This window comes from Rosa chinensis, chromosome 4 (genome assembly GCF_002994745.2).
Source record: "Rosa chinensis cultivar Old Blush chromosome 4, RchiOBHm-V2, whole genome shotgun sequence".
Classification (NCBI taxonomy): Eukaryota; Viridiplantae; Streptophyta; class Magnoliopsida; order Rosales; family Rosaceae; genus Rosa; species Rosa chinensis.
The window spans coordinates 4,679,153-4,703,700 of record NC_037091.1 but is presented as its reverse complement, the minus strand read 5'-3'; the positions used below and the strand labels follow the sequence as shown (position 1 = coordinate 4,703,700).

Below are 24,548 nucleotides of genomic sequence, written 5' to 3'. Positions count from 1 at the left end.
TTTGTACTTTGCAGTTTTGCAGTTAGCATTTTGCAAGTTGGACCGTTTGTAACCTTGTAATGACCTGTGTTTAGGACTTTGCAGTTTCACTAGTTGGTACTTTGTATGGTTTTACCGAGTTTCTATCTTTTTGATGCATTCATAAGTTAAAGTGATGAGCGTCTGGACCCAATCCCAAGCCGATTGAAAGATAGAGAGGTGGGTGCACGGCCGCCGGAATGCAGGTTTGATCTTATGAATTTTGATTTCACTGATTTCTGAAACAATTTACTACTTTGTCACTTTGTCCAACAAAGTTTGTTGGCCGGTAATGGTCACTTTGTGACTTTGCTGGAAATCTGTGTGCAATTGTGCATATCTGCTCTGCATTATTGGAAGTGAATAGGCATTTGCATTTTGAAATTTTGCAACATCTCTTTATTTGTTCCGTAACTTTTGTTTTAGGTCAATTTTGGTACAGAAACCGAAAAAATCAAAAACCAAACCGTATGTGATCGGTTCTGTCCCATCTCGGTTCTAAATGTGAAAAATGGCAAACCCGAACCAAAATATACTAACCTGTTCTGTCTCAGTTCCACTGCTTGAACTGACAAAATAGAACAGATCCCAGCCATTGGATTTCACCATCATGAAAAAAATTCACCTATTCATTAAATTTCATCATTAGTTGTGTTCAACTGTCGTTCAATCTAAATCACAGAGTAAATAACAATACAGGTGTTGGAATTCATTTATTTTTCTCAGTATCCTTTACCGTTGGATTCAGATCTAACAGCAGTTGAGTACAACTGATCATGAAAATCACGGCATAGATGAATAGAAACATTTGGTTTTCCCTAGAATGAGAGCCACTTTTGAAAGCTCACTGGGCCAGTTTCCTCTCAATGCCTATGTATTCTTGGGCCAAACACACACAACATCTCCCTTCCAACCCAATCACCCTTTAAAAAAACCAACTGTACCAGTCCAAACCCGTCCAAGCTCCCAATCGGAGAGGTCAATGGAGTTGACACAAACGCCACATACATCACCACTGACATAGAAACCAAAGAGAACCCATTTCTGATTTCTCCTCAATCTCACATTTCTCACCCCAAAATCCAATCTTTCCAATCACCCAATTCTCCCAATGTCCACCGGAATCGTCACCCGGTTCAAGGAAGCCGGCCAATCGGCGATGTCCGCCCACCGCCCCTTGTCCGAATTCGCCGACCCCACCGCCCTCAGCCTCCCTTCAAACCTCTCCGACGCCACGACCCGGCTCTTCCAGAACCTGACCCATTTCCGGTCCAACTACGCCATGGTCCTCTTGGTCGTCCTCTTCCTCAGCCTCATCTACCACCCGGTCTCCATCATCGTCTTCCTCATCGTCTTCGCCGCCTGGGTCTTCTTCTACTTCTCCCGCGACGACGAGCTCGTCGTGTTCGGGTTTCCGGTCGGGGACCGGGTCGTGATGGCCGTGCTGGGAGTGGTGACTGTGGTGGCTCTGGTTTTGACGCACGTGTGGTTGAACGTCGTCGTTTCGGGGGTGGTTGGGGTGGTCTTGGTTTGCCTTCATGCTGTGTTTAGAGGGACGGAGGATCTTGTTATGGAGGATAAAGAATCGCCTTATGGGGCTCTGCTTCAGGATGATGCTGACCCGAGTGGGAATTACACCATTATGTGATCATGGTGGTGTTGTTCTTGAGATTTGATGAGGTCAGTTGGGTTTTATTTGATTCTGGGTTTCGATTAATTTGCGAAAAGTTTGATTCTTGTGAGTGGAATTGTTGCAGAAGTTTCAAGTTCTAAGTAAAACGTGCATTGCTGTTATATAAATCATGTGGAGAACGTTGTGGTATTCATATTACTGCTACAGTCATACTATTGCAACTGAAAGTTTTATGATTGTATCGAAAAAGTTGGAGCTTCGTTTAATATAAGTCCATATATAGAACATTTTATGTTTGCACCCACTATTTCAGTCTATAAATTTTTTCTGGCATAACTTCCACACTTATCGAGATTATGCTCTTTTACCAGCTCCCTTGTATAAGTGTTTGCAATGTCCTTGGTTTGAATCTTATGTTGCTACTTGCTGATGAAGCGCCTAAACAACACCTGCACATGTGATGGTGCGTTGTTATGAATAAGTAAAACTTGTTTCTAGCCATTACATGGTTTATACCTTTATTTCTAGGAAGTAAGTTACTAAGTTTGAATTGATCATTTGGTTCTTTTTTGTATCTTGATGATTTTTTGAATCTTACATACATTGTCGTTTGCACATCTTAAGCTCCAAGTTCAAAATGAAGTAAGTTAGTTGTCAGGCATGAAATTCTTCTTGTTGCATTACCTGTTTTTGAGGCATTTTCAGTGGACTAAAATAAGTGTAGCTGTGGAAGAGGGTTTTTGCCAAAGTTAGTACTTGGCATCACTATCTGACCATATTGCTGCAACTGCCAAATAATTTTAGTTTTTCGGGAATAATCAATATTTTTTTTATAATTCTTGTCATGATACTCCTTTTATTGAAATTAGCAGATGTTTGATGTTTTTTAACCATTTTAGTGAATTTTTGTTTAATCATTTTGTCACATTCATGTCAGAACTTAGAGTTTCTTCCATTTGATTCTTTCCATGTGATCTTGTATCATTTCTTCCTGCTTTAGTCCATGATATCCCTTGGCCTGAGTGATTAACATTGCACAGCCACCTTTAGTTGGCAAATGATTTGTCAATGCCATATGCTTTCCGCAACATGAACACAAGTTGTATAAAACATCGATATTAGCCGTCAGGACTCAGGACTTGGTCAAGGATTGAATCAAGTTGGGCGCTTTGTGCATTTAAAGTATGGATCTTTCTGTTTATGTATGGATGCTTATGTATTATTTGGAAGCATACACATCTACGTTGGAATGTTCTGACTTGATTAATGACAAAGGCATCATTACTGGTGATTAACCTGGAACATGTGTAGGGATAGTTGCTTGGATACCCTTAATTGGTGAAAAGTGAGAACACAAAATTTCTTGAAAATGCTATCTAGTGTGGCTTTCCTTGAGTTGTCAAATGGTATCTGTTATGCTGAAATGTGGTTCTTGCTATTGCCATTACTCCCTATTAGATGTTCCTATCATACATTCAAGGTATTATGTCCTTTGATATGGGTTCTTATGTAGTTTCCTCCTGAATGCATTGCAGATGGTAGTATTTCTTCGTCTACGAGCAGGTACCTGGGTTTGATGCAGATATACTTTAACAAACAAGTCCAGCCAGTTCTGATGTTAGCATTTTGCTTCTGGAGTCTGTGATTGTGTAAACATCAGCATAATTGTTTTTCAGCTTTTTTCACCTATTCAATCATGTTGTTAGTGCTTTTAGCAGAGAAACTTGTATATACCATTGTTCTCTCATGGTAAATCTGGAGCAAACAGAACACATTGCAACTGCAATTTTGTAGCAATCATTTCTGCAGTGCTAATTTTCAATAGTGGTGTATGCCATCTAATTCTAATGGAAAATTGAGAAAAGTCATCAGTTTGTGGAAATGGGGTGAGAATAACCGGTTTTAAACTATATGCAAAATTCAGGCTTGCATATAACTTCTATCTCTCGAGGTTATTCCATAACCTGTTTCTTAGTTATTTCCATATCTATCGAGGTTATAGAAATGAACATGACAGAAATGCTCCATTCTTGCAAATTGCCACATTCTACTGATACTAATATTGTATTCATAACTTGAATAAGCATATCTTTTGGTTTTAAACCACATGGAAAATTCAGGCTTTCAGACAACTCTCCATTGAGGTTATTCCATAACCTGTTTCTTTGTTATTTCCATATGCAATGAGGTTATAGGAAATGAACAGGACAGAATGCTCCATCCTTTCCAAAATCTACTGTTACTGCAACATTGTATTCATAACTTGAACAAACAAATCTTTTCAAAAATTTCTCATTTTTCTACTAATCAGTTCTATAAAGTGCCGGGCACACCACACTGCAAGCAAAGCATTATATGCTTGCAGGGATGAAAAGAAAGAAGAAATGAAACTCTAAATCCAAATGCATGTTGTCTGTTGAAGGTGGTTGAAACTGCCAGGACTACAGCATTGCATTCATGCAGGTCGCTTAAACAAGTCTACCAGTGCTGTAGCACTTTTCGACAGTAGGTTATAACCATCACGTACTCCTTTGCCGAGCTGCCTACAAAGGATTCTATCTTATGTGATGCTGGTATTTTCTGTAACCATAAATCCACCAAGTTATGCAGCTGCAATGTGGGATGTATCGGCCGACCCCACAATAGAATCTCCACCTGTATTGGAAATGAAGTGAATGTCAGCATCAACTTTGTGCTGAGATAACTTTACGTTGTCAAGTCCGGCCAAGTCAAAAGACAAAATGGGGATGGGTAAGATGGAAAAATGACATGTGGAGCAACATTGATAAAACAAATCAACAATACTTGGTTTTGAGTTTTGACTACAAAAATGTCCATTGCAGATTATACTATCAGAAACAACACTTCACAATTCTTTTTTCTCAAGGATATGTCCTTGATCCATCTTTAGAATCTCAAGGAAGGTATTGATATTCCACATATAATCCAACTTCTGAATTCATTGGTGGTAAAACGATAAATGCAGTTCCTACTAGTAAGTTTAGGCATTAAAGAAACAGGTAGATTAAGATAAAAATAAACTAAATGAACCTGCATGCATTGTCACTATCATAACACAGAAGGGTTACACATGCATCTTTACTAATTTGAAAAGGGAGAGCAGATGATGTTACCTCCGCCTCGCTGTGAAGATTCAGCTTTTTCACCAGATACTTCTTTATGAAAGAACTGGGTAAGTTACCATCTCTGAGACATTTGAATAAAGAAATTCAAATTAATGTGTGATAAGGAAACAGACTAAACAGAGAAAATACACTAAGCGCTGCCAATTTTCCAGAAGATTTGAAGAGAGCATTTTCAGGTTGATCACCACTTGACATTCTCTTATTGGAATTTTTAACAAGCAACAAAAAATCAAAAATGCAAGAATAACAAATAAACACACTGACCATAGAAGCATGCTCAAATATTACTCAATGAAGTTAAATAAACTACTATGAAAGCCAGGGGTTTTCAATAATGAAACATCGACAAAGAAGAAAAAGCAAGAACATGTACTCACAGAGTGACAGAACACATAAAAAACAAAAAACTGAGCCCCAATGTTTACATTTTATCTGATGACCTCACCCACAGCACTTTAAATTTTATCGGTCGTTCTGATCAAAGGGCATGAGAATACAGTTTTGTGCCAAGAAGTAAAAATGGAAGGCAATACAAATATGCCAAACTGACAAAAAATCCTCATAAACCATACTGCAGCAACAAAAGGGAACAGTGCAAACAAAAGTTTATTTTTAGTACAGCCACATAATTTAAACAGATTTCAGCATTCTAAAGGTTATGAAAAGCTAATGAAAACATTGTTCAATTAATAAGGCATTAATCAGACCAAAATTTAAAGCCTCCTAACACTTCAATATCAGACAGAATTATGATAACGAAACTTACTTGACTCTCAAGTAACATGAAGGTATCTGTGGCAAGGGTGCATATCCTTCCCTACAACCATCAAATTACAAGATTGTAAAACTTGACATATATGGAGTGAGGAAAAAAAAAATCAAGATCGCTTTACGTTTTACTCCAAAGGAACAGAATCTCACCATGGATAAGCTTCCAACGAGAACCAGATTGGTTTAAATATTGTTTCACCTTCATTGTTTGCGTCAGATACCACAGATTGTGCTGGAGTTTTTAACTCCTCGGGTTCTGATACTGCTTTTCTTTTGCGGCCACGTTGGCCTTTGGCACTTGGCACTGAAACTGATGGTGCAGGAGTAGATTCACCATTATTGCCATGTTCCTGAATGGGTTGAAGTTCTTCTGGTTCATTGTTGAGGTTGAGGAACACTTGCCTTATTGGCACTCTTGCAGCTTCTCTTTCAGCTTCCATCAGCCCAGTTGTCCACCTTGGTTGTGCTTTGTTCTCGTTGCCATTATTCTCCCCATCTTTCTGAGACAATTTCTCAGTAGCATTCTGCAGCAAAATGAAAAGATTTAACATATTTTAAGAACAATAGAAGGATAAGCAAAACCTTTAAATCAATTTCTTTTTATTTTCCTTTTGTTTACCTGTCTGGCATGTGCTGCATCTTCTTTAAGGTTCTCAGATGATTTAACCCTCTCCGGAAAATCTTCATGTTTGTGAACAGGCTCTTCTTCAGTCGAAAGATGACTCTCTTGAAGAGCTGAACTCTTTCTGGTAAAATACTTCATAGAGGACCTGGTTGTAACTGTAGGAGCGCTTGTTCCTAATGAAGAGAGGTATCTCTGCTTTCTTCTCCCTGGTAACAATATGGAGGGCACATTAACTTCAGGTGCCTTGGTTTTTCTTGTTTCTGAAGGCAAGACCTTTTCAGAGCCTACAGCTTGCAGATTGCGGTCCGCTGCTTGTGCCTTGACCTTTTTACTTCCAGAAGGGAAGAGCTTCGCCCTTATGTCTTCGAGACTATTGTCAGCCCTGCCAACCGAAGAATAATTACAAAACAGAAGAAACATAACACCAATATATATGCATCCATGGTTTGGTCCTTCTAGCATAACTTTGAGGTTATTATGCAGGCACACATCTGATGAAAATATTATTATGATTGATGATATTTACAAATGAACAAAGAAGGCTAAATATTTAATAGCTATGAGGAGTGAGGTCTGATAGTAATAGAATACATAAAAGATTCACACATCAGTCGAGAAATGTGTTATAAGGTCACAAAAACTGCTGCAGTGACGAATTCATTAGTGTAAGCTTGTTATAAGCTTGTAATGCTGCACCAAGAACATTAGAAAATGAAAAACTTCATTATACATTTTATTGACCAAACAAGCGGTGAATCAATAAAGGATTGCTGCAAAAGGCCAGTCTTGATTATTTGAAACTTTTTCATATTTGGAATGTTTAACAGTTGTTTGAACTTTTTTTTTTCTCTGTCATGGCATAAACTAGGCTCATGCATTAATTATGTGAGCAGCTAGCTAATCTATAAACATAGGAAATGTAGATGATCAATTACCTGAGCTTATCCATTGGAGCAACCCCTAAATCTGTCTTGCATACTGGACATCTATCCAAATCTTCATTGATTATTTTATCATATATGCACTTCTTGCAAACTGTTCTCAAAACCGCAATAAACGAGTCAGTCGCGTTTATTCATAGAAAAAGTTATGAATTGTTGCTCACTACCCCTATTACACTATACATGAAGCATCTACTGCAGATCATAGCCATATACTTCAGCGAAAATTAGAAAGAGACCAAGAGTTTAGGGGAGCAATGAGTAAAGAAGCATGTAAGCACAAGTCCATTTTATCATAGCCAAGAAATTTAATCATTACAATTACAAACACCAAGTGACAGAAACCCAATCAGGTATAATAGGACTTATATACCAAGAGTCAACAGTATATTCATCTACCAATATATACACTAACACATTACCTTATGGCAAAGTCCAAAAGAAGAAGACAACCAACAATGCAAATTGAATAGGACTCATATCATGAAATCGTAAATTTCGATAAACCCAGATCAGAAAACAAGAAAAAGAATAGGAATTTACGTAGAAACACGGCACCCCTATTAGAAAAAGGAGCATAACACATGAAAATCAGATCCCAAAAGCAGAGATGAAAAGAGCGAAAGACTTACATGTGTGAAGACATTCAGAAATAGTTGTGGCTTCTTCGAATAGCCCTTTGCACATGGGGCATGTCATGCATGCCTCGAGCTTCTCCCTCTTAACTTTCACAACTTGGTTGCTGCTAGTCGTCATCATTATCTTCTTCCGAAACCCACTGATAAACAGAGCACTCTGCTTTCACGTAAGCACATGGTGCATGACACCAATTACAATCAAGAAACCCCAAAAACCCAACATGGGCTTGTTGATTTTTTGTCAGTGATGAAGAAAAAGAACGGGGGAGAGGGATTTTGGTTATTGTGTCGATTTGGACAATGAGGGGCAAGATAGGGTTTGATGATCTGTTCGAGGCTCCAAACAGCTACAATCTCATCACCTCTAAATTATAGAAAACGCACACATGTTTGTAAAAACATAAAAAGAAGGCGTTTATACGATGGGTTTGTTTTTTGAATAGAACGATGGGTTTGTTATTCCTGCGCACAAGTTTTTACTTTGTTATTCCTAATTTCCACCGGAGCCAGAAGAAAAACTAAAAAACCAAAAGGTTGTCTTTTTCTTCCACTACTTTCCTTTCTTTGTTTTTCTGCGAAGTCAAAGTGACTCAAATATGTTGGATTATGCAATGGGAATGATGAACTGCTTTATATATTGCAGAAGTCGTCTGTATTTTCGGTGCGGTGTGTTATATATTGATGTGGATATTGCATGTCAAAGTGAAACTTTGAGTATCACCACTATCCTTGTCTCTAATGAGTCAATTTCATAAGTAGATAGGAGCTTCTAGGAGGCAATAAAAACAAAACAAACATTAGTAGGAACAACAAAAAGAAACGAAAATGTAAATGTGTTATATTAATGTGTCACGCAATGAAATTATTTGATTTGCTATGTAACTTCTCCATAAACATCACCTACAATGAGAGAATTGCTATAAACATCCATAATGCATGTGATTTTGATGTGGAGTAAGCTTTGTCAGTGTAAATTAAGTTTTAAGGTTTAGAGGAGGCAAGTGTTCATGCCTCATTGACACGAGTTTATTGGTATTCTCGACACAAGTTTGAGGTAGGAAAAGCATGACTTTTTTAATTAGCTTTCATTTTATCTCAAATGAACAAAATTTTCAACCAAATAAGCAGTGACGAAGTCAAAAATATGTCTTTGTGAGATAAGAAAAATAAGTCTGTTTGAGGCATGTCGTCCTCGAGATCAAGAAAAGGTCAACAACTATAGAGCATCATTCAAATTTAATTGGCGAAATCATTGAGAAGCAATATTTCCTTGTAAAATACAGGAAAAAATAAAACACACACTTCCAACACCCCCATTTACAAAGTACAAGTTACGGTCAATTTCATCAAGGAGTTCTGTTTGAAAAAGAAAATTCAAAAAGAAAACGCATACGGAAACACAAGAAGACCCGAATTGATTTAGGATTGAAAATTGGGACGTTATGGTTTTGTTCTTCCTTTTCTTTTATTTTTTTAATTTTTATTTCTTATTTTTTTGGCCACTCACTTTGGCACTGTTTCAATGTAACCGTTTTTTTGACATGCAGACAGTTGTGCCTCACCAGTGACAGGTCACTGACTCAAATTTCTCAGCCTCTATCTGCTTCAAGAATCAAAAACCTTCAGATGCTCTCATCTCATCTCAGTGATCTCACCCATGGAAATAAAGCTGACTGGGATTTGGTTCAGCCTAAAATTCATATAATTGTGATTGATTTCCTCTAATTTTGCTATAACAAGAAGGGTAGTATATATAATCAATGAATATAACAACTTCATCTCGAGTGATTATGCAAATTTTTCAACAAATTGGCAATGACAGAGAATACAATCATGTTTTGATGAGTTTTCAACATAATGGATCTAAATTGTTTCATGAATTTCTCTATTTTTGGTATCTTAATCTTAGCCTAACTAGCCCTTCCCCAAAAATCTTAGTGAATGCATACCTATAGACATGAAAATGAAGAGATCTGGATAGCATACCTGAATTTTGATCAATTTCTTATCTTTCTTTGAAATTCAAGTCCATCTTCAAGCGATTTGCACTTTTTTTTTTTTTTTTTGCTCTCCTTTTGCTTTTTTGTTTCTCATTATTTTCTGTGTTGTTGGTGAGCGTATATAAGCAATTTTCTCACTCGAAACAGACTGCTATGTGTATTTAATGGTGCTACGTGTTACGCAAATTGTAACTAATAAGGATAGTAATTAAATCTCTAGCAATAGAGCATGTTTTTCGTGGATTCTGACAATCGGTTCAAACTATTGTCAACCAACTTTTTCGATTACAAAAAAAGAATAAGTTTATTTCTCATATCACGTGTTAGGTCTCAGTCAAAAATGTGTGTGTGTGTGTGTCTATATCTATATATATATATATATATATATATATATATATATATATATATATGAATAAAGGAATTATCTTCATATAATAGAAAAAAACTCAATAGAGTTGATTACAATCGTATTGTAATACATCCAAGAAAAGTTCATGGGTATTAACAAATGATAAGAAATTTGTGCTAGCCTCAAGCCAGAGTTGCCATTACATACCCTTATGCTGTCATCTAAGGACAGAACAAGAAGATGTGGTAGTACCGACGGTGGTACATAGAGAAAGGTGCACTCATTGAACATCCAGTGCTCCGCTAATACAGAATAGTTCGAACCCTCCTTTAGTACTATTCCAGAAGATTTGCTAGTATCACCTATGTCAAACCGAAATGAATTTTGGTAGATCAATCCTCTAGGATCCCAAATACAAAACCCTAGAGAACTAGAGTCCATCAGTTTGGTCCACAAATGGGCCTGAATCCAATATAATTTGGACACCCAACTCCTTCCAACTGATCTGGGCCTCTGACTTGAGTTGGGCCTCGAAAGTGATCTAGGCACCCCACATGCAAATTGGGTGATCGCTCCCTTGCACCGGTCACCACTGCACATACAGGAAGCAACCGTTCCAGTTTTCCAAACCTTAGGCGCGCATTACCAGCCCAAACGATATGGTAGCTTTCTGCCACCGCTGTTGTCACAGTCATGAAGCCCATCGTCACTTTCCTCAACCACTTCGTCGCAGATCCAACCTCCTCACCATGGTATTCCACCACCGCTTCTACAATTCGAAGCCCAAACCCCCTGACATTGTACGCCGAGAGTAGGAACCTTGAACCACTTGCCCCATCATCCCTCGCAACTCTTCAGATCTGCTTATCATTTGGAATTTCGACCAATCATTCTTGAGCCGCCCTCGTTGTGGTCGGACCTGACCCGAACTATCCTTCCCAGCGATAAAGCACCGGAATGCCACACCCCAACATCGAAGGCCGGTTTTCCGCCAAAATTCTCCATGAGAAAAGCGGAGTTCTGAGTCTAGCGATTCAGTTCGATAGAGAGGCTGATCTGTTTGGGAGTTTACCGACACGAAGCGACGTTAGAGGGCTGAAAACCATGAAACAACCTTAAACATGGGTTGAAATAGTACAAAGATGACTACTCCATGAAAACAAGATGAGCATCGAGTAGTCTATACTAAAATAAAAGTCATTTTACCTTATAGGCAATCTAGTCTACTTGCCCCTATACACTGAGGACACAATTATGGTACGATGAAGACAAGCACATCTACAGAGGTAAGCACATCTACAAAGGCTCATAAAAAAGTTCTCACTAGCATCAACTAAAAAACAACTAATCTAAGCAACTAGAATCTCATTTTTCCTTAGGGTTAGAGCTCTCAGCATTAGAAGGGTGCATGAGTAAACTTAGATAAACCATTAACAAAATTTTCTTTCTTCTTTGAAGCTTTGGCACTACACTTTTGGAATAGGTCTTCTTTGCCTTAACCTCAATTATTTTCTTGTAGCACCTCTAGCGCGCCCTCTTTTCTTTGGAGTCTCTTGTGTAGTAGCCACACCAAGGCAAGCCCCATCGACACAGCATCCAGGTTGGTCTTGCCAACCGCCAAACTCAGCCTAGGTTTTTTAGGCGATAAGTCATCCGAACCATCTTGATTTCTCCTCACTCCACTCAGTGCCATTACAGGTGCCACTGGAGCCTCCAATGTTTGAATAGTGAAAACATTGTGAGCCACCCATTCAAAACCTAAGCTCGCCGGAACATCCCTTTGAAGGAGTTTTTGTTAAATGTCATAGTCGTACGTAGTTTTCCGACTAAGTATGACTGCGACCGTCACAGTCCTTCCCCTTTTGAAGGCTGGAGCTCGACCGGCCTCTTGCCACCAGGGTTGGTCTTGAGCCTAGGCGAACTAGGCCCAGGCTTAGGGCCTCAGATTTTATAGGCCTCATGTTTTATGTTGCCCAGCCCAAAAAATGATAAAAAGGAGACGTGAAAATTAGAAGAACTTTGTGCAACGCCTGCTGCTTCCACTTCATCTTCTTCCTCCTCCTTACCTTCTATAATTCTATTCAGCCCTAGACACTTCAAAATCTCAACAAAATCTAACTACCCAAAATCAAAATCAAAGACCCAAGAATTCAAAAACCCATATTTCGGAAGAAGAGAAGTCGGTGGCTCATGGCTGAAGAAGACCAAAAGGCCTAAGAACAGAAGACGATTTTGAATCAAGAGGCTTGCTGGCCTGGTCGATTTTAAGTTTATTTAAGTATTTTCTTTAAGCCACGTAATTTTGTTCGCCTTGGGCCTCCAAATTCACAGGGTCGGCCCTGCCATCTGCCAGAGCCAACGACGCAACCAGTCTCACAGCCATATCATCCACGGATTTCATTAGTTTTTGAAAACTAAACTTCGTTTTTCTTTGGCCCCGCTGAGATGTGGCTAGGGTCAAAATCTCAAAAACATTAGCCTTCACAGTTTTGTTCTTAATTTATTAAGTAGAGATATTAGAAGCTGACTAGGGTAGGTCCAAAATTATTGAAAGAAGATTTGGTTCAGTGCTCACTCAGTTGGATTGATGATGGTGGAAAATATATAATGAAAAGTCCAATAGCGGCCACAAACATAGTGCCAGATTCTCTGATAAGGAATTAACTAGCTGTTGGTAAGCATAAATTATGATATAATATATATATATATATATATATATTTATATATATATGATCAAAATAAAAGGTTTGGTGCTCAGTACGTTCTCTTATTCTTAGCGTCCTAGCTATTATCTCACGGTTGATTTTGAGCTAATTCCTGGTTTAAAGTCAAAATCCACTTGTGTTCATTCTCATCATACTCAACACCATAGTTGAAAAAGTAGCGAAATTACCTAATCTCATTTCTCAACGTACATTTAAAATTGCAGAAGATTGAAAATCATGTGTTTAATGAGGATATGAGTTGTACATGATAAGTAAGAAACTCGTCGGCTGTGAAATCAAATTCTCGCACTCGCGAGCTTGTTTATTTATGTTGTTTTCTATTGCTTTGTTGCTTCTCTTTGTTGTTGTCTAAATTTGACAATACTAAAATCTATGAACGTTTACATTTTAGCACTCCCCTTTTAGCTCACATGTTAATTAACTAAGCAATTCTCTTGCTGATCCTTAACAGAAGGTCAAGCGTCCAAGTTCACAATGATCACCAATTATCTATAGTATAATATAGTATCTCTTGATAGTTGATACTAAACTACTACCAAATTAACAAACTCAATTTAACCAAGTATGAGCATAATTATCCCACCAATATTTTCACATATCATATTGCTAAAATCCAAATGCCAAAAAACAGTACAAATTAATCAACATTTTTTTCAGATTGAACCTTAATTCTAGTATCTCTTGATACTAAACCACTACCAAATTAACAAACTCAATTTAACCAAGTATGAGCATAATTATCCCACCAATATTTTCACACATGATATTGCTAAAATCCAATGCCAAAAAACAGTACAAATTAATCAACATTCTTTTCAGACTGAACCTTAATTCTAATTCTTTTTTTATCAGTTGGTACAAACTATTTTCGGGTCGTTTTAACCGAACTAATAGTTTTCATGTGCTCTGATCTCGGTTTTCTCATTCAGGACCTTCGAACTCTTCTCCATCAAGCTGCGATAGCTCAGGTTCACTTTGTGGGACAAGCAGCTAACTCTGTTGGTCATATTCTAGCTCAAGAAGCTAAACCAGTTATGCATTTTATGGAATTCTTTAGTATCATTACTCCGAGTGTGGAGGTTGCGATAGATATTGAATGTAAGGATGCTTAATCAATGAAAATCTCATCATTCTCCTAAAATAAAAAAGTAAATATATGTGGCAATAACCTCACCTTTTTTTTATTTTTTTTATTTCATATGATTAACATGTCACACATATTTTTGATTTATTGAGAATTTTATTTTAAACAAGGTGGTCGCAATAGATCAGAAGTAGGGCTGTCAATTCAGACACGACCCGATAACACGACTCGAAACCCGCACGAAATAAAGCGGGTTGAACCCGCACGATTAAAAAGTGGGTCGGCGGTGGGTCAAGCCACCATGACCCATTTAATAAATTGGTTGGCCATGGGTCAACCCTCTAACACGAAGTGAACTCGTATAACCCAATTATGCTGTACTTTTTCTTGAAATTTTGGACGTTGGGAGTATTTGATCATAGGATTAAACAATTTGAAATATTTTGCTTTATAATTATTGGATTTAATTATTTATGAATTATATATAATTATTTATATTCTTTGTCTTGTGGAGTTTTTAGCGAATTTAATCAATTTATGCATTTTTTTAGTTAAATGGGTCATATTGTTAACCTTTAAATGAATCATTTTATCTAACATTACACGACCTATTTATTAAATGGGTTAAGCGGGTTGGAAACGGGTAACCTGTTTAATAAATAGGTTGGGTTTGAGTTTAAATTTTTGACACGATTATTAAATCGGTTGGGTTTGGGTTTGTCTCTTGAGACATGACAAATACCTTGACCCGACACGTACCTAACCCGACACGACCCATTGACAGCCCTAATCAGAAGGTAGAGACAACGGTATTCTTTAGGGATTATATCACTAGGTTCCTCCTTAACCTATTTTTGGTACTCGGTGGACATTGCCATGGTCATCCACGATGATATATACACAGTTGCAACAATAATAAAGTAGCATCGGTGTGTCTGGTCCTATCATCACAGTGGTAACAAAGGGATTGTCTTTCTCAATTATTGTTTTGGCTTCCTGCCCAGGCTTTCCGAGTAGTTCAGGCCATATATACTTATATCCTGTGCAAAGTCAACAATACTTCTAAGTTTTAAGATTGTAAGATATGTATATTTCGACCCAGAAAAAAAGTGAGAAAGAGAGAGAGAGAACCTAGGCTATGGCATCCCAGTGTTCCGCTTTGACAAGGAGGGTAAGGATGAGAGTGATGAGACAGTTTTTAGGTTGCTTATGGTTATGATGATAATGAACAAGCAAGAGATTGTATATATATGATTTTGATCATGCCAAAATTGTAAGGAAATCTATGAAAATTTATGTGGATTTCCCTTTAGTGGATTTCTTTAGGAAATAGGCAATACGGTATTTTATTTTTGGTCAATACCATGAGAACACTACTACAAAAATTGAATCAGACGACGTATTATAGTTTTCTGTTGTCTGATTGATTTTTAATTTTTTGGACGTCATTTTTATAAAATCCGTCGTCTGATATGGAATTATGAATTAGTTCAGAAGACGTTTAAGGATAGAACTGTCGTATGACCCTAAAAAAATTAAGCGGCAAGTTTCCCACCATGTATGTGGTGCCAAACCCCATCTCAAAACACCTGAAACCCTAAACACTTAAGCAAAAAATATAACAAAAATAACAAAAAAAAATCCAAATCCAAAACCCTCTCGACAGCGCCTCACTTTCGACTCGCCTTACTCTTGACGCACCCAGAGCCAAAACCAAAACTCTCTCGCGACTCGCCTCACACTCGAAAGACCCAAACCAAAACCAAAACCAAAACCCTCACTCTCGACAACTTCTCACTCTCTTGACAAAACCTACAACCAAAACCTCACTCTCCCAAACACTTACTCTTCTCTCTAACCAATATCTCACCTCTCCACCGGAAAACTCATCGAGTCCATTCAGATCTCCAACCGAGGCAACTTGGGTGAAAACTCGCCGGATAACTCATTCCCTTGGAGGTACAGATTCTGAAGCACTGTTGGCGAACCTGTGAGCTTATTGGAGCGAAGACTCAGAACTCGGAGCTGATTCAAAACCCCTCAAGTCTAGTAAATCCCTAGAAATTTTGAGAAAGCAGACCCGAGGTATGAAATCCTTAACTCCCATTTGATTTCTCTCTCCTTTATCTATTTCCAAATGAAATTTCAGATCAGATCAATTTTTCGGTTTTGTGCAATTTCAGATCTGTGTACATCTGGATATTTAGAGGTAGGGGCGTATAGGCGGCCTAGGTAGCTTGGTGGTAAGCGCTAGGCGGAAGGAGCTATGCGGTTCTCGGCGTTTTATATATATATTTTTTGTGGGATTTTTGCGAGATAAAAGTCACAAAATCCCCAAAATAGACACGAGTCCCAAAATCAATTGTTGTTCTCTCCTTGTCGTTCATCACTCTCTCTCCACCACTCCACCGCGCCGCTCGTTCTCTCTACCTCAATCTCCCACAGGCCACAGCTAGACTACCCCGTGCTTTTCCGATAGCCAATCGACTTCAGCCTTCTCTTCTCTCTCTCAGTAACTCAACGTAAGTTACTGGAATTTGAATCGGGCTTCTCTCTTGTCTCTTCTTCAGTTCTTTGGAATTGAATTGAATTGAATTGGAAATTTAGATTTGAATTGGGCTTCTCTCTTCTTCAGTTCTAGAATCTAGGATTCATATTGAATAGAAAATTGTTGTTTTTGTTGATGGAAATTTAGAAATTTGGTTGAATAAGGAATATTCTCCTTCTTCTTCAGTTCTTGTCTAAATCACTGCCTACTGAAGAACTAATAATCTAGGATTGTTGTTTTCGGTTAGGGAAGGTTGGAAATTTAGTTGAATATGGAAATTTGATAAAGGGCTAAATACTAGTTAGTACCCTGTGGTTTAGGTCCAAAATTAATTCAGTCCCTGCACTTCTAATTTCATCAAAAACACCCCTGCACTTTCAAATTTGATCTAATAGGTCCAATTCATTAATATTATGTTATGGGTTCAAGTTATAGTTGGATTATTTGTTGAAAAACTATTTATTTTTTTTAGTAGGACTCACTCCTAAATTGACTATGCAGACCACCTCGACACCACATCATAAAACATACGCTATATATAAGCCACATTAACAAGTTAAATAACTCAATTGTCGGAAAACTAACAAATTGGACTTATTAGATCAAAATTGAAAGTGCAAGGGTGTTTTTGATGAAATTAGAAGTTCAGGGACTGAATTGATTTTGGACATAAACCACAAGGCAGTAATTTGTATTTAGCCCTTTGATAAACTGCTTTTAATTCTGGGCTTCTAATATGATCATCGAATATCATATTAGTTTAAAGCCACTGAGCCATCATTGAATATGGTATTGTTAATAAGCCATGAAGTGATTGTTTCAGATTTCATGTTTATTTGTTATGTTGAGGGAATTGGTGAGTTCCTCTGGCCCAAATGAAGATTTTTTTTTTTTTTTTTTTTTGCTTTGATTAATTACCAAGTGTGATATTGTTGTGGTGCTCAAGCACGATCCATACATTTTGTATATCTGTGAAAGAGATATGTTTTCTTTGTTTTGGTTACGTTTGCTATTAAGTTATTTGTTTGTGTTTCTCAAGTTCTAGGTGGTTCCTGTTAACTACGCTTGTTTCTAGATTTTCGGGCCTTGGTAGGCAGATGACAAGTATCTCACAAAAGGTTTCTGTTCATATTTTTGTTTCATGATTGATTCATTTTTTCCAATATGCCTGAGCCCTTTATTCACAAGCTTTTTATGTGCTTGTTGTTTAGCTTAATACTACCTTAATTGTTTCATATTGATCATTTGATCTTCGTGCACAAGAATGAACTTGTTTGATATACTGATCTTTAATGCAAAATGAAACAATGGTGCTTTGGAATTTCGATTTGTGTGTGGTACAAAGTGGGGAATGGCTGATCACTCCTTTCTCTAGTAAGCAAATTCTAATTTCAGATTGTCTCCACTGGTCTACTTCCATATAGCATGGTGGTATTGCCTTCTGTTTATAGGTTGTTGGTAACTTCCTAATAGATTAAAGTTTCAGGACTCTTGGGCATTCAATAATATATGTTACTAGATTGCATTTTACTCATTTCTCACTCGGTATATTTGTGTCCTTAGGTATGATCATGTTCTGTTTGTTTGGCTTGAAATAGCATATTATGTTTTGAACATATGAAGGCACAAATCTTACCTTAGAAGGAAGAAAATAAAATAGCAGTTATCATCATTACTAGAACCTCTTTTGTTTGGTTGGCAGGTGGTAATCAATGTTGGCTGTGGCACAGGAATTCTTTCTATCTTTTGTGCTCAAGCTGGTGCAAAATGTGTAAGCACTTTACTTGATCATTATCTTTTGCATTCAAGATATTAATTCAACAAGTTTATGTCTTGTTATATTCTCTATCCTATACTAAGAGATAACATTTCGCCACCATAGTTTCCTCTTTCTTTTATCTGATACTTGATGATTATGATTGGTTCTATTTTATCTAAATATTCTTTCTATATAGGCTTCTTCGAGAAAACAATTGGTGAACTTTCTGATCTATCACCAGCTTTCAAAACTGACTGAAATTTTGTTTACTACAGTTTATAGGAAAGAAAGCTACCTATGCCTTGAACGAGGGTCTAGGAGTAATTGAAGATAGGTCATGTACAACGACTTATTGTATTCTTGTAAGTACTTTGCTTTCCCTTGCACCGACTTATTAATCTGACTTACACATGTATAAGCCAACCAATCGTACTGCTAACTTTTTTGGTTTTGTAGGATTTGATATTGATGAGGAGGTTGATGTTATAATTTCAAAGTGGATGGGATACATGCTTCTGTATGAGGTAGCTATCAAAAATTTTGTATATTATATTCTTAAAATATTGGTTATTAGATTGTATAATTACTGTTAGTTTATAATTGTGCCTCTAAATATATACATGGGCATATATGGTTCGAAATTATTTTGTTGACATGCTTACTTTTCAACACAGTGTGGTTAGAAGTGTCATTACAGCCACAGATCGCTGGCTAAAACTCGGAGGTCTTGTACTTCCTTCAAATGCAATGGTAATTTTCTGTCTCTTTGGTCTTTCAATTGTTGTGGCCAGTACATCTTTAGTTATAAATACACGGTTGCTACTTTAATGTCATTGAATTGACAATCATATCAACCTCATATGTCGTTAACTTGTGGATTACCAACTAGAGTACGTATGCAGCTTCGTCAATATATTTTTGTACAACATTAGATGCTAAATGAATTTGGTTCTGTCATGCTAATTTTGTTGTTGACTGCTTGCAGTTGTACATAGCACCTATATATTCACGTTGCAGGTTTCATAGCTATGTATGCTACATTTGCCAGTCGCGATGTGGACTATTGTTTGATTCCGGATTCCCCCTTTCTTTCTTAAAAGGACGAGGTGGACTTTGTGAGTTCATTGAAAAACGACTCAGAAAATGGATATATGGTTATTGTGATTGCTGACGGAGCAGGACATGATCTTCTTTTAGAGAGCTTGTAATCCATGAACCAGCAAGATGCTTCAAGAAACAAGCAACTTAAAGACGTTGGGTTATGGATATCTCAGAGGATCAGGGTATTACTCGCAATCCTACAGAGTTAGTGCTTGGAAACTTCCAAAGCTAGACTCCAATGAGGCCATGAGAGCAGCAAAACTTGCAAAGCTAGACACAAGTAAATTTCTGGATGTATTTTGCTAGGAGAGTACTATTAGATGTACTCCTTTTGGGGATAAAAGATTAACTTTACACAATCCATTTTGGTGCATGATGTGAATTATAACAATTTCTTCTATATATATATTGATAAGTTAATTTGGTCTTTTTTGATTCCACATCCAGCAAATATAATGCATTGAATCATTCTATTAGGACAACAATAACCACAAAAAAACTGTCGTATGTGCACAATAGTCACAATGACCCAAAAATAAAAACTGTCGTCTGAATGTAAAATAGATAATGGATACTTTGAAAAACTGTTGTCTGAATGAAAGTCACATAACAGGCATAAAATAAAGCGACCTCTGAATTGCCTTCACACAACAGTTTCTAAAGTTGCTCGTCATCTGAAGAATAGTCACGCAACAGCTAATGCTACCGACATGCTGTCGAGCCCTTCACACAACGGTTCCTTATAATCTATCTTCATCAGACGGCGTCTCGATAGACGACGCTTTGCCTCCATATCAGACGACGGTTTTTAGCTGTCGTCTGATTCAATTTTTGTAGTAGTGGAACCATGAGACTTTTTGTATAGTCAAGATGATACTTTAATTGTAGTTGGATTTACAATTGCGCCTATTGCTATTACAATTTGGATTAATTACACATAAGTGCACTTTTGAATTTTTTTTAGCCATAAGGCCACCAATTAGTTTTTTCTCTCATAAGGCCACTAGATTAAAAAGTGTGTTATATTTTGGATATTAACAATCAATATATTTACATAAATACCACTAGAGTACAAAATCAACAGTCATTCTCTCTTTCCTCTCCGGCGAACTTCGACGTGTCTTCAGCCGACCTCCGGCGACCACAAAAGCTACTGTCACTAACACCAAAAGTTACTGTAACTAGCAACAAAAGCTACTCTGATGAGATTTCCGGCAACCTCCGGCGAGGTCACAAAAGCTACTATCACTAGCAACACAAGCTACTGTCACTAGCAACACAAGCTACTGTCACTAGCAACAAAAACTACTCTGGTAAGAGTTCCAACAACCTCCGGCGAGGTCACAAAAACTACTGTCACCAGCAACAAAAGTTACTGTCACTAGTAATAAAAGCTACTCTTATGAGATTTCCAGCAACCTCCGATGAGATCATAAAAACTACTGTCACTAGCAACAAAAGCTACTGTCACCAGCAACAAAAGCTACTGTTACTAACAAAAGCTACTGTCACTAGCAACAAAAGCTGCTCTAGTGAGATTTTCAGCAACCTCTGGCGGGGTAACAAAAACTACTGTCACCAACACCAAAAACTACTGTCAAGTCAAATAAAAGCTACTCACAGAGGCTAAGAAAACTATTTTAAGAGACAAACAAAACTACTCCCAACAAATTGGAAAGCTATTCTTATAGACTAACAAAGCTACTCTTAACGAATGAGAAAACTACTACCAACCAATATAGAAACTCCTCCGAAACATCAAAAAACTGTAAATTTATAAAATCAAAAATGCATGAATCAAAACACTTTTAGTTTCAACCAAATGAATCCACCATGCGTATATTTAACATAGAGAAGACCTAGAAGTACTACCATAACAAGCTTATGCCCAAAGCTATTACTAAAACCACCAAAATAACTTCAATGCGTCAATTTGTAATTATGTGATGGCATTAGCTCATCCTTACACAATCATCAATTTAGGATATACAAGTGATTGAAACCAAAATGATTACTAAAATAATCTATTCAGAATACCAATATATACAAACTGAGCAACAAATGAATACACAAACAAATAGAGAAATTAAACCCAAATTCTGATCCAATTTTATACATTAATCATTAAGAACAAAAGGATACCGAACATAGGCACCTTTTCTCTCTCTGCATCATCTAACACATCTGCTACGATTCGAATCACCCTCTTGAAAGCAAAGTGCACGCCATTCGAAAGCCCAATCCAAACCATCACCTCATAGACGAAATTGAATGCCAGATCAGACCTCGACGACGATGAATCATCCCAAAACACCGGTGCAGAGCAATCTGGAAGCACGTCGAGCAAATGAACTACCTTTGCCTCGCTTCACGCCTTGATTCCATCGTCGCAGTCAGTAAGGTCTCCATTTCAATCCACCGTCGGTGACCATCGCGCTTTACTAGACGACGAGCCCTGAGCGGCTTAGGAGGCGGTTCCAGCAGCTCAAGTCGCTGAAGCTGAAGGGAAAGTCGAGGGCGGAGACGTTTAATCTGATACTGGAAGATTAGGGAGGCTAGTGATGCCGTGGGTGGAAGAGATTGCCAAGTCATTTAAGAGCTTGAAGGCTTTGCTGGAGAATGATTTTGAGGGATTCGGATCTGATGCTGAATTGTTAGAAGGAGAGAGAGAGAGAGAGAGAGAGAGAGAGAGAGAGAGAGAGAGATTGATCAGATTTTATGCTGAGGGCAAAATGGGCATAGGATAAAAGGAAGCTGATGTTTTTAATTCTAAAATCGCCTTTGTGGTGACCCGAGAGAGGGATCCCACAGCTCTGCGACCCCGAGCCAATGAGAAACCGACATGTCACGAATGACATCCCGATAACTCATCAACCCGAAATTGCAAGGCCTTTTGGGTTCAAACTGTTGGTTTACAAAACATTTTCTTGGACAAGTCGTTCTAACAACCAAACAACACATTTTCAAAAGCGGAATTTAAAGTGAGCTAAGAGTTTTGGGCTTGCAATAGGAGCCCAATTTGGAAAATGACAAATCACTAAATAAATACAAGTATGAGAGACGCGCCCCAGGGTTGCGGGTCTCCCGAGATTTTGTAAATAAACTAGTAAAAAACAAATAAAAGTAAATAAATAAGAGACTTAAAAACCCATTAAAGGACTAAGACCTTAATTTATAAAGTCAAAGAGAAATACGCCAAGCCGGACCATGTGCCTCCCCTGTACGCTTCCCGACCACACGCTCGAAACCTGCACACTATTGTAGGGGTGAGCTTTCGTCCTCGCATGCCCAATAGGGGCCGACCCAACCATGCTAGGTTTGAAAGATAATACACTTGAAAATATTTACTACATAATATTGTGCACGTTTATCGAAAATACTTTAAAAAGAGGCAACCACAAACATTTATTCACTTTTATAAAACATATGCAGCACGCTTCACACAACTTGGAGCTCTGAGATACTTACCTGTCGGCTAAACTTAAACAAATCGGTGACCGACTTGGTTCGTCATCATTCGAGAACCGGCCAACTACTCTATAGTCCTTGTAACTACAAGTAGCGAAAGTGTCCATTTCTTGGCCCTGAGTCTCCTATGACTGGTTCACTGTCTGTACTCACTCTTCCTCGACAAACATAGGAGCACGGCCCCCTTCGGAGATTCACTGTTATCGACATCGTGCGATCCCTAGGATTCTACGCATCTAGGTCCCATTCACTTTCAAGTCACAAGTACAGGCATACAAAGGGTACAGTATCTCAACATACAAGTCTAGCCTCGGTTTTAGCAATCAACAATTATCAATTATGAAAACACAGGTATCACAAGACATCGACTAATGAACAACCAAAACGTACTTGCAGGCAACATAATATACTACTAGAGCATTCCACATATATCGAAAAGCCTCTAACAAGGAATGGACAACTCACCCTACCTGGAAATGGAGTGCTCGCCCAAACTTAGCTTCGTTTCCGACTTTCGATCATTTGTTCTAATCCAAGTGCACACGCTCGAGTCCTTTATAATAAAATTAAACCAATAAGTAACTTGACTCATAACTTACTTTAAAATATATTCACCAAATAACCCATGATCGATAATTATTAGAAACCACTCCCAAACAATTCACTTAGAATGGTAAGCTCATTAGGGATATGATGATCATAATTTCTTTCGATAATTTAGTTCGGGTTATATAGTTGATGCCATTGTCTAGTAATCCTTTCTTAAGCAACAAACACCCTTACCATTCCCAAATTATCCAAATGAAATGGCATTTGGACCTATTTGAGATATGGTGATTATACTTAGCACCTTGACCTTCATTTATTTACCCTTTTTACTTTAAGAAAACAAATGGCAATTTCCATTCCCGAACATTCTACTAAATAAATTTCTCTAAATTTTCGGGACATGGAGAAAATAGCAAAGCTATGATCCGAAATTAAATTTTAGGACAACTCGTTAGACCGTTCTATTTTCTTGGTATACCTTAGCTTCCTTAACTGTCCTCTTATCAAAGTAATGCTATGTTGAGTTTGGTCCAATAAGTTTAAATCAAAGTACCTTCATTTCGGATACCAATTTCTCAATCACCATATCATTAACAATCATTCTCCTTCAAAATTGGGTTAAATACTGTTTACTCCCTGAACTTTCAGGGAAAAAACAGTTCAGTCCTTACCTTTTCAATTTCACACGTTTACTCCCTCATCTTCTCAATTTTGAACCAATAGGTCCATTCCGTCGAAACACTCTATTAAAATGTCTATTATACCCTCAATTCATCTTTTTTCTTTTTCTTAATTTATTTTTTTATCTTTTTTTTTAATTAATTTTTTTTTGAAAAGATTTTTTTCTCTTTTGTTTTGTTTTGTTTTTTTTTTCCTTTTCCCATCTATTTGATTCCGATTCACTTTCCTCAATTGAATCGAATGGAAAGTGAAATCGGAATCGAATAGATGGAAAAAGGGAAAAAACAAAACAAAACAAAACAAAACAAAAGAGAAAAAATCTTTTAAAAATAAAAATAAAATTAATTAATTAAAAAAAAAGATAAAAAAATAAATTAAGAAAAAGAAAAAAGATGAATTGAGGGTATAATAGACATTTTAATAGAGTTTTTCGACGGAATGGACCTATTGGTTCAAAATTGAGAGATGAGTGAGTAAACGTTTGAAATTGAAAAGGCAGGGACTGAACTGT

The 24,548-nt window shown here is 37.4% G+C and overlaps 2 protein-coding genes across 3 annotated transcripts; one reads left to right on the top strand and one right to left on the bottom strand.

Moving 5' to 3' along the window:
* Positions 1-963: 963 nt before the first annotated feature.
* LOC112200946 (PRA1 family protein D) lies at positions 964-3,533 on the top strand. Of its 2 annotated transcripts, none has more exons than XM_024341954.2 (2): positions 964-1,698; positions 2,023-2,099. In XM_024341954.2, exon 1 carries the CDS (start codon positions 1,130-1,132, stop codon positions 1,664-1,666), a length of 537 nt encoding a protein of 178 aa, XP_024197722.1. In that variant the 5' UTR covers positions 964-1,129; the 3' UTR covers positions 1,667-1,698; positions 2,023-2,099. The 2 variants fall into 2 exon arrangements, with proteins under 2 accessions (XP_024197722.1, XP_024197721.1); XM_024341953.2 differs by lacking the exon at positions 2,023-2,099 and adding an exon at positions 3,187-3,533 and having other exon boundaries at positions 966-1,698.
* A 330-nt stretch (positions 3,534-3,863) lies between these two features.
* Positions 3,864-8,249, bottom strand: LOC112198661 (E3 ubiquitin protein ligase DRIP2). The gene is made up of 7 exons (XM_024339795.2): positions 7,767-8,249; positions 7,129-7,228; positions 6,188-6,575; positions 5,719-6,092; positions 5,564-5,614; positions 4,786-4,858; positions 3,864-4,306 (listed from the first exon to the last, which is right to left on the bottom strand). Exons 1-7 carry the CDS (start codon positions 7,891-7,893, stop codon positions 4,130-4,132), a joined length of 1,290 nt encoding a protein of 429 aa, XP_024195563.1. The 5' UTR covers positions 7,894-8,249; the 3' UTR covers positions 3,864-4,129.
* Positions 8,250-24,548: the final 16,299 nt, after the last annotated feature.

What these genes read in the sequence shown, in the direction of transcription:
- LOC112200946 (XM_024341953.2), top strand. Translation starts at nt 1,130, where the DNA reads ATGTCCACCGGAATCGTCACCCGGTTCAAGGAAGCCGGCCAATCGGCG.
- LOC112198661 (XM_024339795.2), bottom strand. Translation starts at nt 7,893, where the DNA reads ATGATGACGACTAGCAGCAACCAAGTTGTGAAAGTTAAGAGGGAGAAG. An exon ending in TTCTGAATGTCTTCACACAT is followed by an intron (nt 7,229 to 7,766) that starts GTAAGTCTTTCG and finishes TTTTGAGAACAG; the next exon opens with TTTGCAAGAAGTGCATATAT. An exon ending in GCTCCAATGGATAAGCTCAG is followed by an intron (nt 6,576 to 7,128) that starts GTAATTGATCAT and finishes TTCGGTTGGCAG; the next exon opens with GGCTGACAATAGTCTCGAAG.